Genomic DNA, 14,626 nt, shown 5'->3' on the forward strand with positions numbered 1-14,626 from the left:
GGGTTTGAATCATTTTTGGACAATGATGGAGATCCATGACGCAGAGGACGAATTGATTTATAATGTTTTCATTGCACAGGCAGTACTTGTCAATGGAATTAATTGATTTTTGATTTTGGCATTTTCATGGGAATTTCTGCAAACAAAAGTTTAAAGAGCATAGCCATTTCTTCAATGTTTTTCAAAGCTAATGCTAAACATAAGGATGCCTGAATCACTAAAGAGACCTGATAAATGAAAGCAAAAGAACATTGTGTTTCCCCTCGACCTGAAATTAAAAAACACTAAAAAAGTAAGTTAACATCAATCATGAAGAAAAAGGAAATAAAGGACAATTCTTTTATCCTCAGTTAGCAATCACATTCATTACTAAACATTTATTTTCTTGGCTTGAACACACTGTTTGTATCAAGAAGCCTAAGTGCTGCACCCAGAGTGGGAGTCTTTCCAGGTTGTGGAGTCCACTGTGACAAATGGTCACTTATCAGAAACAGAACAGTCTGTATTGGATTGCCTCCACACTGAAGGAGGTGGAGCAACAGCACTGCCACTCCAGACTGGCTTTCTACTTTAAGTGTAGTGTGGACTTGGAAGAAAAAAAAAAAAAACACTGCTAAAGCTATACCCATTACGTGAACTGAAAGATTCATGGTTTTCAAGAGCATTTACTAAAAAAACCAAAAAGCCACAATTGATTTAAACCTTGTTTCACCCACAGAATGTGTCTTCCAACTACTGCGAGACTCATCATCTTGCATGAAAGCTCTGGGTCTACCGGGGTAGTATCAGATGAATGGTATTCAATCGCTGTTCATTGGGAAACAGGCTTCTGAAACAGTGTATGCTTGTTAATGTGGTTTGGGAGTGCTCAATTGACTTAATGATTTCCTATGCCAGTTAAAAAATCTTATCCATCTGCACACACAAATAAACACACAGACCTCTTGACCCACCCACCCCTGACCCGTGCATAGGTTAACCCTTCTCCTCCCACTGAGCATGCATATATTCATACCCTGATACAGTATGTAAACACACAAACACACACTCACATGCACACACACCCACCCTACAGGCCTCCAGAGACCTGCAGCTCAAATAAAGACAGCAAGTCTGCACACATAAATACACTTCCTCAGTCCGCGCACAACACTGAAATGGTTTCCACTTGCCACGTAAACCTCCTCTCCTCTTCTCTCCATCTGCTTTTCACATGCACTACACCCCCGAGCGCTCAGTTTTCTTTTTTTTTTTCTCCTCAATTTCTGTCTGTCCGTTCATCTGTCTTTCTTGATTGCACATTAAGAACAGATTATTCTTGATGTTCTGCGGACGATAAGATGCTCCTGATCATAAAAACGCTTTTAATGGCTTTATTCACATGTGGTAAACAGTAGATGTGCCACATATCTGGGTTAACTGGTAATTCAGCTGCTTTATTTTACCTAGTGAATACATTTCTTTGCCATACATACAGATTATGAAAAACATAAAGTCTTTGTGTGTCCTCTAATCTATTCCAGTTATCTAGGAGTGGTTCATACCGACAAGCCCAGCATTTGACAACTCCATTTTATGTCAGATAAGGTATAATCTATCTTCACGTACAAAAGGATTCAGCCATGATGCTCTGTTGATAATGGGGATGGCCACAACCAACAATCAATTTATTTTAAATTTGTAATTTGGATGGATATATAAGATATATAGGACTGAAGGCAACTAAATATTAATGAGAAATTAAAATCAGATAAAATGTAGACATCTATCAAATGTACCACAGGTGAAGACTGAGCGAGATGGAAACACACACATAGAGTAATGACGTCAATGACTGAGTGTGTCTGTGTGTGATGAGTCTAACAGTACACGAGTGTCTTTGAGTGCGTAAGTTGTTCAGATCTGAACAGTTTGCCAGGTAAACAGAGTTCTTACTTAAACCTCTAACCACTTACAGTTTTGTGGTAAAGGGAAACATTCTCCTGTTAGGGCAGGGGCTCAGTAAACTCTTATGGGAGACCAGAAGCCTGTAATTATGGAAACCATAAGCTGCAGCTACAGCACAAATTCACCACAGACTCAGTGCACTTTATCTGCTGTCCTGCTTTACAAGGGAAAGATCAATCTTTCAGCTGCACTAACCTCTAATGTCCAGCATGGGGGCAGTGGTGAAGCTTGAACGAGAAGGAAAGGCCTGTACAGTATGTGCTCAGTGTGAAGTGTGGACAGTAAATTAACATGAGCACTGGACAGACAACCTAATGTTATTGTTTTTATTGGTATAGGTAGTCTCATCAATCAATATTTAACCCTTTCATGCACAGTGGTCACTACAGTGGACAGTTATTCATAGCTGTTTCCTTGTATATTCATGGGTTTTGTTGTTTTAGTTCCATATCAGCCAACACAGTGGACACTTATGCATCATCTCATACACTGACATTCAAACTATTACTGTAACTTTGCTGTTCTTGATAAACCTGATCTGCGCTATCATGTTTGAGTGGAAATCAATTGTTATTTGTTAGAAATTTTTTTTTTTTTTTTGCATATTATCTCCATGAAAAGAGTAATAACTGGCATTAGAATGTGTTAAAATGTGAGAAAACATCAGATTTTATTTTATTTCATTGTTTTCATATCACTTTCTGATATTGGGTTTACTTCAAAAATTAAATGCATGGACATTTTTGTAACTCCATGAAAAAAAAACCAAAACTTGATCATATTGTTTTTTTCATGCCTATGGAGGAATAAAAACACTCAAGAAAAAAAATCTTAACTAAGGTTCTCATAATTCATACATGAAAGGGTTAAAACCATAGATGGTAGTATATACAGTCTGAAGGAAGCTAATTTGTAAGTATTTGCAAACTAACCACTGTTTCACACTGCAAGTGGTTGAACTACAGCAAAGCCTTTCCATGGAGACATGTACATTGTAAACTAAGCAGCTGCGAGTAGTTCATTAAAAATGACAAAATTAACAATAAGAGGAAAATATAATACAAGAATTTACGTCAAAAAACGTCAAGTAGTATTTTTAGTGTTTTATTTTTTTGTCTTTAGTGTGTTGTTTAAATATTCTTTTCAAGAATTTGTCGAAAGTGGTTTAAAGCATGTACATAGGTTTCTTTAATCTAGGGGTGTTCCTATAATTGTAATATTCAAGTGAATATGTCACATAAGTAAAATGCTAAAAGCTACATATGTATTAAATATGACAACATACATAAAAGAATCCCACACCCCAAAATTAGACTCCAATATTACAAATAAAAGAGTCAAGATATTAGTCCTACATCTGCCTTTCAGTCTCTCTGATGACACTGTAAACTCGCTGGTTCCAACTAAAGAACATCTACTTTTGTGTTAGACATGTTAATCCATTGCAATGGAATCAAACAGTTAACCCTCTCCCTTGATATCCCAATTGCACAAAAAAAGATTACACTAAACTTTGTCTCCTATATGTTTACGTACTTGGCAAATAGAGATGTTTCTGATTCTGCCCCCTCATCACATGGTACATGTCACAAATACCAGAGACAATTACACTGACCAATCACCTCTGTGACTTTTGGGTGTGCAGTTCTTTTTTTACTTAAGTATCTTCTCTACTTTCACTATTGATACTTATATCTTTTAAACTGACAAACATCATATATGTAAATAATGTCATGAGTCAAAGGGTATCTAAAATAAGTCGTCCCTTCCCTATAATATAATTTTTTTCTGCAATAACGTCCCATGAGGTGGAACCAGAAGGGACAGGACTTCAGCTCTCTATAAACAAATCCTAAAACACTTAAAACAACATATTAATACAGCAGAAAATAGTGTATTTGTTGAGATTATTTTTACTTAGCTTTGGCCAAATAAATGATCCCATACTCTAATATTTCATGTTTCATATTCTGGAGATATAGGCAATGGATTGTGCAAATGTTCTAGTATCGATGGCGAAAATAATATCTTATGGGACTGAGATCTGCACATCTCTCATCTCCTGTAAAAAGACCTTTGGACTTAAAGATTGGAGATGTTGTGTTAATCAAAGAAGATAAACTGCCGAAGCATCTTTGGAAAATTGGCCAAATCATAGAAATTTACTTGGGGAGGAATAGAAAAGTTTACTCTTGCCTTATTATGCTTCCTTCCAGGACTACTCTGAGAAGACCTGTACAACTGCTTTGTCCTCTTGAATTTTATTAGTGATGAGCTAACTGGAGTCACTCTCAATGGCTGGGAGTATGTTGCAGCTATTCGGGTGCTTAAAACCAACACAGCAGTTTCCAATGAATGGATTACCTGCTGGAGGTGTAGTTATCTTACAAATGTTTGTTCATTTATATTTTTTTTGTGTGTATATGTCAAAGCAAAGTAAAGAGAATAGAAACAGAACTCGAATCTCTGTCTTCCTTCAAAACAAATAATGTCATAAAAAAATAAACAGTGTGTAATGGAAAATATATATTACTCCATATGTTAGTACTTCATCTTCGTGTTATAGAACTACTAGGATTATAAGATGTTTATGTTTGTCACTTAGTGGTCTCTGATGTGTGAATAACAGCTTGACCTTTGACCTAGTAAGCTTTGCTCTATCTCCTGTCCAGCCTGCTAGAATAAATCATGCACAGCCTTGTTTGCATCTATCAGGTTCGCACCCCTTCATGGATCCTTGGAGGACACAAAACTGAAACACATTTACGATGTTAAATTCCAGGCACATATTCCTCTGTTGACCAGAACACATAGTATTGTCTCTTGTTACGTAGATTATTTTGTATATTTTCTTCTCAGAGCCACTCTGATAAGACTACCCTGTCCTCTATCAGACTGTTTTCCTTCTGTGTAGAATAAATTTATGAAAATCCGCTTTTGTCTCAGCAACTTTATTTCTTCTCTTCACCAGTACCGCAAGAAATTCCCCACAACACAGTATCATAAAATTTACTTCTGTCCTTTTTTGGACATGCAACATTTCTGAACCTCGACCTGACAAACTGCCTCTACAGCAAGGGTCTCAAACATGTGGCCCGGGGGCCAAAACCGGCTCACCAAAAGGTCCAATCTGGCCCATGGGATGAATTTGAACAGTGCAAAAATTACACTGAAGATACTAATAATCAAGGGTGTCGAACTCATTTTAGTTCAGGTTCCACATTCAGATCAATATGATCTGAAGAAAAATAATAGCATAATAACCTATACATAGTGACAACTCCATTTTTCTTTCTTAGTTTTGCTCTTTTGAAGCAAAACTAGTCCAGTTGAACCTCGAAGAACTACCAAGAAGAACAATGACCTGGGCAAATGAGAAATTGAATGAGAAATTGTTCTTTTTTTAGTTCCAAACTCCAAATTTTTAGCAATACTATACCTGTTACCAAATGTTTATGTAAGATTGTGTGTAATGCGCTTAAGTTGAGGCATAATATTGTTAAAACTGCATTTAATTTTCTCACAAAATTTTATTTTTTTTCAGGTTATTCATGTGTTTTTTGTGAAAGGATGGTTTGTAAATGTAAATATTTTCATAATTAAATATAATAAAATAATAAAATAAATATATAATAATAATAATAATAATAATAATAATAATAATATAATAATAATAATATAATAAAAGTTTTTTTTATTGCACTAAAACACAGAGAAAAAGTAATTATAGGTTATAGTTGAGGAGTTCGACACCCCTGCTCTACAGGCTTGTATTGTAGGCACTAGGCATGATGGGTAATCACTTCCTCCTTCATCCTTTTCTCTTCTCACCCTGTCCTTTTACCATTGAAACACAGTCCAGCCTTTATGTTCTCAATCAAACTGATGGTTGTTTAAGAAATGAGAAGCTACTCAACTCAGTGCATCAGTTAAAGGGTTAAAGAACTGAAACACATTAATCAGTGCTGTAATTATCCAGAGGAAGGGTCTGAACTATTTATGAGGGGTCTTATTTTCCTGGCCAGGCTATGTACCAGAACTATTATCTTAGTATCTTAGAAATTATAGACATACATAGAATCAAACTATAGAGTTTTAAACAGTTGGGTATCTGTTAAAACTCTGCCCACAAACTGTTTGACCAAGTTTCCAAGCTCCCAATATACATGGAAACCCATCTAATATCTTGTGCAGACTGAATTTAGGCGACTTGACACACACACACACACAGCTGAAATAAGACAATTTTTCCATTTCTCAGTGTAGCTGGAATTCTGTGTTACATAAAGCCCCAATACCATGGAACACATAATGAAATTAGTTTGGGGTCTCATTTCGTTTGGAGGCAATGCCAGTGCAGCCTTACTTTAGAGCGGATCACCCACAGCAAATTAACTTACAGGTCATTTACTTAAATGGTCACTGCCCAGCTATGTTATACGTAAATGTGGCAGATTTCAGGAAGGACAGCCGCAGCAACTTTGCATCTGATTGCAGGACTAATGTGTAATTTAGTAATGCAAGTGGGTATTCCAAGACTGCACGCACAGATACGCGTGCACCAATACACATCACTTTAACAGCTGTTCACTAAACCCCTCTCATACTTTTTCTGCTTCCTCCTACGCTTGCGTCCCCATGCTCAGCTGAGTCACTCAGTCTTTCTGTCTTCACTGCACTCACACACACAGACATCACTTCAGCAGCCAGAGTGTATATACACAGTACACAGCATAGCACCACAAACAGGTGGGGCTGAGCTGATATAATGTGATATCATGAACGTTTTTCTAATTTAGTTTGACAAGGCATGTTTGGACATGTGCTGCACTTTTAACCTGACGTCTGTCACAGAAATAAATGATGTACTGGGAAAAAGCTCATCTCGCAGTGCCTGGAGGTAAGAAAATCTGCCTCCTAGCATCATTTTAAGTCATGATTAATACATGACAATAACATTTTGTAGTGTTACTGGGACTTGCATGAAGGACTCCCAGTAACACCACTTGTTATCACCACTATGACAGTGGAGATAATTCTAGAAGGGTATTTTTTTTATTTTTCCACCTTCACAAAGAGGTGTGCTAGCTGTTTCCCTTGCTCCCCATCTTAATAATTTTGTAAACTAAACATCTGGCTGTAGGATATACAATCAACAGATCTAAGAGTAGCATCATTCTTCTCATGTTACCCCTGAAAAGAGAATGAATAAATCCCAAAATACCAAACTATTACTTTAACCCTTTCATGCATTGTGGTCACTACAGTGGACAATTATTCTCCAGCTGTTCTCTTGTATATTTATAGGTTTTGTTGTTTTAGTTCCATTTCAGCCAACACAGTGGACACTTATGCAACATCCCATAATACGCTGCAATTCATACCATTACTATAACTTTGCTGTTCTTGATAAGCCTGATCTGCAGTAACATGTTTAAATGTAAATCAATTATTTGTTAGACAAAAATAGTTGTTTTTTGCATATTATACGACGTAATAACTAGCATTAGAGTATGTTAAAATGTGAGAAAACATCAAATTAGCAGCCTTAAAAATGTTTTTATTTCATTGTTTTCATTTTACTTTCTGATATTGGGTTTTAAATACATGTTTCTTTACTTAAAAAATTAAATGCACAGACATTTTTTTAACTCCATGAAAAAAAAAACACTCGACTGCAATTTTTTTTTATGCCTACGGAGGTATAAAAACACTCCAGAAAAAAAAATCTTGACTAAGGTTCTCATAATTCATGCATGAAAGGGTTAAAGTGCAAGTCAGTAAAATAAAGTCAATACTAACTTGTAGATGAGATTAATACTCCTTACCTGATTTACGTTTGCCAGAGCCTCCAGAGTCTCTGAAAAAGAAACAACACCAGAGACTCATGGTCAGTGTGTGTAAATCAGATTTGATCAAACCAGTAACCAGTCACAACTCAGTCCCTGGAACAATCCTAAGACAGTTGGCACACGAGTACCAGCCAAACCCCCGTTGAGAATGCATGCAGAACTTGACCCACTATTAAGGGAGGGGGATAGGGTGGGTCACATACAGGCGTGTGGAGGATGGGTATGTGTGTTAGGGAGTGTGTCAAGGACAGTAATAGAGCAAATGAGCTAATCTTTTTGTACTATATACTGCCATGTGTGTTCGTATCTGTTTGTAGAGCTGTATGCAGCTGCCTCCGTTTAACAAAACAGCATTTAGTGAATTGACAACAGTATCATATCCCCCGATGAGTCTCATTCATGTTTAGATGTGAAAGCGTCTTTCTGTTCTAATGTCTCAACTGTAACAAACACCGAATGGATTTCCATCAGTGTCACTGAACCCCCTCTGTGCTTTGACGCTCATCGGCAAAGAGACACAAGGATATTTTGTATGTCTGTGTGTGCCACCTACTCCTGCACAAAACAAATCAACCTTCATACACGAAAAAAGGGGAAACATTAATAGATTTTCACTAGAAAGCATAATCCCCTTGTGACCACAGCTCATGTCTAGACTCAGACTTACATATGTAGAAATAACTCACATTAAGCTCCAAATCTTTGCAGCTTATTGGGTGGGAAGATATTATTTCACCTCTCCCCAATATGTATATGTATCTTGCACAAATGATGAGTAAACTCTAAATATATTCTCCTGCAGTCAAAAAACCTTTGCGTGAACATGTTATAAACACTTGTAATTAAAAGAAAGCCTTTTGCGGTTGATTTAATATAATTTAGACTGAATAACTTTGATCATTTCTGACACAGTTATATCTATTCAGCCAACAAAAATACATTCGTTTGACAGAAATGAGTCAGTTCCATGCAAATAAATGAAACATAAATCAGTCATTAAAATTATTTCAGGTTAATTTAAATGACTATGCCTCATTTCATATTGCACATAATGATGTTTCACAGAGTTATTTACACAAGTTAATGGGAATGTGTTATACTGTGTAATGGGAAATGTATAAAGACTTCCAAGTATATCCCAATGTTTGACACTATCTTTGCGTGCATGTACTGATAGTATATGTATACGCAGATCAATACATATTTTAGGAAGTGCTGGCTGGCTTCATGTCCCCATTTAGTTAACAGACCTGCAGAGAAAGTGCCCTGAGGAGAAGCTGAGGTTTGATGCAGATGGGAACAGACACCTGGCTCTCTAGAGAGGGCAGCAGCAGGACTGGAGCCACAGTCGGTTATGGATATGAGTACATGTTTGGATAAGCCTTGTCCGGCATTTTCTAGGTTACAGCCGGTTTGTCAACCCTCTGAGCTCTACGGACACCAGTTTATTGCCATGGCAGACATATATTATGTTAGAGTGTTGTACAAACGAGGCTCTTTAACTCAGATTTGACCCTGTCATTCAGAATAACATGAGCCACTGATGTTTAGATTTAGCTGACATAACTTTGCATTTGCATTAATATCACTGCAATTTCAAACAATAATATATGTCAGTCTCTGGCAAGCAGTTTAAAAAGACTAGGGTAGTTTAAGCACAGCAACACCCCATGTTTAATCAAAATATTTTTTACCCATAATGATATTCCTTTGTTACTTAAGATAAAGTCATTTTTGGCACCAAGTGTTTCTGTTTCCAGATGCAAGAACAAGCATGAGACATTTCAGATCACACATGTAATAGCTTACAGCTCTGCTCAGCTCATTAAAACCATAAAATATGTACTTCCTTGATTTTAAAATAAAAAATAATAAATTCAACAATGAACACTCTACAAAATTGGACACAGTGAAAACAATGTTTATATTATATCTTATTGAAATGTTCATAGTGTGGAAGAAAATTATCACACACCCACAGCTTATTGACTATCATCACTGTCTATGAGATGAGAAATGAATCTACGGCAACACAAACACAGCTGTGGTTTGTCTCAGACAATTCTACACCCAGATCATGGGTTTCCAAAGGATGAATGAAATGTGTAGTAGGTGTTCAACTCTCAACAACTTTAATGCCATGTACTGTTTGAAATGTCCATATTCTTTCCTAGATAATGAAAAGAGCAAGCGGTAGTAGTTCTTTAGGCAATGACATGTACAACACCGATTTCAAGAAAGTTGGGATGCTGTGTTAAACGTAAATAAAATGTTTTGGGCCTGTTACTTTTGAGTGTGTTTAGTTGGTTTATTCCTTTAGGGGTGGGGGGTGGGAAGAGTGCACAAAGGAGAATTGCAAAATGTAAGACCCAGTATCATTATGTTTGTACTGTATCTGGATGATTTTCTTTTGTGAAATAATAAGATATTTAGAAAAAAAAAAAAAGTAAATAAAACATAATGCAATGAGAGGCAAATCTCATAAACCCATATCTTATTTCCAGTAGAGCATAGAAAACATATCAAAATGAGAACATGTATTATATTAAGAAAAAAATTATCTTGATTTATCTGTGCTAAGTTCAAAAGCCTTCATCTGTGATGGTATGGAGGTACATTAGTGTCTATACAATGGCAGCTTGCATATCTGGAAAGGTACCATCAATGCAGAAAGGTCTATACAGGTTTGAGATAAACATATGATCTCAGCTTCATAATGTCTTTTTCAGGCCATGAGTATTTTAGCAAGACAATGCTAAACTGCATGTATTACAGCAGAATGGCTTCGTAGTAGAAGAACGTTTTGCTGTTGGTTTAGTATAATTTGGGCTGGATGACTTCTATCATTTCTGAACTGGCCTACCAGCAGTCTTGATCTTTAAAGGCAGGTTAGGAGATTCTGGAGAAATGGTTCGAGCAGCTACATTTTGACAATACACAATTCAAAAGTCCAAACCCCTTCCTTCAGATTTCCCCCTGAAGCCACGCCTCCAGAGTAACGTTTAATACCAGAGGGGGAAAGGGGGAGGGACAAATAGCAGTTGAGTTTGATAGACATGTCACCATTCAATCATTTTGATGGGATGGTTAAAATGATTGGATGATGTTTTTTCAGTCCTGTCCATTCCACAGGTGACTAAAATTTTTTATTTTTGTGTTGGAGCATTTAATCAATTGGTCGCAATCAGGGTGTGAAGGGGATTTTAAGGAATATAGTCAAAAATGCTCCCCTACCTTTAAATGAGGGAAACAATGTAGCATATCATGTAATGAAGAATATGGTAAAGAAGACCTAAGACTGTTGAGCAGCCACAATCTTATGTCAGACAAGAACAGAACAACAGCTGTTCTAGTCACTTACCAAATGTTTATGGACTTGTGTTAAAAAGAAAAGGTAAACATGGCCCTATCCCAACTTTTTTTGGAGATGCGTTGCTGTCAACAATACACTTTCTCTGCCTAAAATGTATGGGTTGATGAGACTTACAACTAATTGCATTCTGTTGTTATTTACAATTTCCACAGTACCCCAACTTTTTTTTGGAATGAGGGTTATACTGTTATCTTGCTGCTGAATAGCCCAACAAGCCAAACCATGTGACACAATAACGCATTTCTCAAGCATTAAATGATGAATGCCTTGTTTATTTTGCCAAAATCCACTAGGGTGGAGATGAAACTGAAGGAAGGGCTACAGAGGGTTGAAGAGAAATGATGGGGATAAAGTAGATGCTTGACCTGCCCTGCTCGCTAGTGACCCTTTGCACAGAGCTGGAATAATATTCTTCCCAGGAGGAGACTGAGCACACAACTCTGGCTCTGTGCACTTTCCTCCTCCTATCACTAGTAAAATCTAATAGATGTGTGGAAGTTAAGGGAAGCAAAATATGTCCAAACGCTATTAAATTTTTAAGACTTGGTGCCTGCGTTTTGGGGGCAAAGTTTAATATTTGCTTAACAAGAAAATGGAGTGGAGTGATTCACAGTTTGTATTCCGTTAACCTTATAATGTGCCATGCCAGAAGATGCACATTCAGCACACATATTCATACAGTGGAGGGGCTGAACACATCATTAAAAATCTAAACCCCTGAGAGTCCATCCTGAGCTTCAGTTGAGAATAACCATCTGTTTGCACATAACTGCAGTTCACTCTTTGTAGGTGGGCCTATTAGAAATGGAATGTGTGAGATATTAGTCCTTTGCTCACATTTCTCAGCCAAGCCAGAGGACTGAAGTATCTGCCCTGCTACGTGTATACATTACACAGACACTGCTGTCCAAAGATGACCTAAGATTAACCTCTGCTGGAGTTACCTCCAACTCACGGGTCAATAGGTCAACATCATTGAACAGGAAATCACTCTGACAGATTGGACGTCTGGTTTGAATACAGAAAAAGAGCAGTGTGAATAAACTTAAGAAAAGTAAGAAATCTGCTCGTTCATATCCACACAAATACACACACCAGTCCAGTAAAGTGAAGCCCCAAATTTTAAGTAAAGCTTGGTCATAATTTCACAATGATGTAAGGGGAAAAGAATGGTAATCTGACCACAAATCAACCACTAATAACTTCCCTTGTGGTGAAACACTGTTGTAATATTAAATTTAAGGCTGTAAAACAAAAGACTTTAAAACAATTATATCGTCTCTTGTTACAGTTTAGTCCATGCATGAGGGAGTCCTTGTATTAATCACAGGGATGAAAAATATGTTTACACAATTACTATGTGTGTACCTACCTCCCATCTGGAGACAAACAGAGGTATCCATATATTAATCACTGTATTTTACAGACATGGTTAGGAGTAGTGATGGGGGTGGCAATGGTTAAGGCTGAGGTTTTAAAGGTTTTAAGCTGTTTCCTTGCCTGTGTTGTGCTGCAAACTGGTTGTTTGTTAATGCAAGTGGAGTCTCATTCCTAAGCAAGCAATAGTGATTGTTTTAGACTGCAGTCAGGAGGGAGTAGAGATGCTCACCTTTGGATTTTTGCAGAAATCTTTGCAGATTTTGTCAAACTGGGCAAATGAGACAGATTATAATTCTGTACCAACAACATAAACTGAATAAAAGCTCTAATATAAAATAAATAAATGGTTATACTACTCCTTTTAAAATGACTGTAACAGAGGCAATGTTGGGATATTTTGCTAGAAATAGGTACGGTTGAACCATTTACCAGTAGAGAAAACTTGGAGGTGATGCTTTTATACACATGTTTTTAATAATTGTTATATTTCATGGCCGTGGTAGTGGCCATAAAATTAGACACTTTACCATATTAGGACGTATCAGATGCAAAGAGCGCATTACCCATGAGGATCAGTAAAATATAACTGTGTATTCTCTAAAATATTGTGGGCCACTTCTTTGGAATAATCTACGACCTGAACTTCAATCAACGTCTTCTTTATCGTTATTTAAAAAGCCTCTGGAGAGGAGTCTAATTTATGAAAAAATTAAAGGCTTTATGTTATTAGTTTTGTATTTGTATTTTTTTTTTTTTTAGATTATTATTTCAGTAAATTGTATTTTTATTCTTTTTTTCTGTGTATTGTTTATTTCCAGGGAGGTATTTATATGAGTCTTTTTTGGCTTCTATCCTCTCCTGCACAATGGTGTTACTTGCATGAAAATATTTTTTTATTTATTCTTTTTCCCTTGCTGTTTGTGATGTGCAAATAAATAAATAAATAAATAAATAAAAACTTCTTATCACTTGCTAAAAATATAATGCTATGCAAAGTTACATTGCAGGTACGATATCACTTGGTTTGTAATTACCTGTGTGTGGAATTTTTTGGGGGCTAAACAACTTTACACCTGAGCACAATTACGTGCTGGAGTTTATGAAAAGCTTTATTTATGTTTTGTATCTGCCAGTGGGATTAATTTACATAGAAGAAGTTTCAAGTCTATAATTAAATATTCCTTCTGTCATATCCTGTAATTGGAGCTACAGACAGGGACCCAATTTGCCGTATATATTTGTTTATCATTCAGCCTTTATTATTTCTCCAAAGCAAGTTTTATAGTGGTTTTATAAAACAGTTCACTTCCACCCTCAGTTTATAACAAGATATAAGAAACTTTTAAAAGGCCTCACACTTTTTGCATATAAATTATTTGGAAGAATAATGCATAATCAAACAGTTCCAGTTACGTATCAGCCAGGAAATGATTGATCACCCACCTGAGTCTTGACAAAAGAAAAAACATTTTTACTAGCATTTCACTACCATCTTCAACTGTTGAGGAATTTCCCACAGGGGTCAAAGCAGTACAGTTTTAACAAAGCTTTGAAATTGAATTTATGATCATTTTAGGAGGCCAATCAAGCCATAAAAACAAAACATTTTCCCTTGCTAGAAAGCATATGTCTGTGACACACACAACCTCTGGCTTCGATTAGTGCATTCTGATGCCACAAAGCGGGGGAAAAAAAATCTTCTCTTGCAATTATATTAACTATGCAAGGCTCCCTCTTGTGACCAAACAACGTACCACATGAATTTAATTTTCCTTTTTCTAATTTGGTGCAGTGACATCAGTTGACCAGTAGATGGCAATAGCAACCATTTCAGTTTATGCAGGGAAAGCATTAAACTGTAATTGGTAGGAATAGTGCTGCTTGTGGAGAAAATAGTCCTTGAGCAGATCATGAAATTAGTCATGTATGATCAGCCATGTATTTAAACACTGAAGTAATGAGGACACTGGATTTCAGTTATTATAAGCAGAGAAAAACTGATTTTCTTTTTCCTAAAACTTACTTTTCCTTCAAAGACCCAAACAGTCGCTTTCAACCAAAAGCATCTATTAAT

The 14,626-nt window shown here is 36.5% G+C and overlaps 1 protein-coding gene across 4 annotated transcripts in view; it reads right to left on the bottom strand.

The window, feature by feature from the left end:
* LOC115434474 (SH3 and PX domain-containing protein 2A) overlaps nucleotides 1–14,626 on the bottom strand; it is a 51,650-nt gene that overhangs the window by 24,115 nt on the left and 12,909 nt on the right. For 2 of the 4 annotated variants that reach the window (XM_030156441.1, XM_030156439.1), the window contains exons 6-7: nucleotides 12,782–12,820; nucleotides 7,776–7,807 (exon numbers count right to left, since the gene is read on the bottom strand). In XM_030156441.1, coding sequence (XP_030012301.1) covers nucleotides 7,776–7,807; nucleotides 12,782–12,820 — 71 coding nt within the window. The remainder of the gene's footprint in view (nucleotides 1–7,775; nucleotides 7,808–12,781; nucleotides 12,821–14,626) is intronic. The other 2 variants (XM_030156442.1, XM_030156440.1) reach the window with 1 other exon arrangement.

The sequence above is a fragment of the Sphaeramia orbicularis genome, chromosome 15, assembly GCF_902148855.1.
Source record: "Sphaeramia orbicularis chromosome 15, fSphaOr1.1, whole genome shotgun sequence".
Classification (NCBI taxonomy): domain Eukaryota; kingdom Metazoa; phylum Chordata; class Actinopteri; order Kurtiformes; family Apogonidae; genus Sphaeramia; species Sphaeramia orbicularis.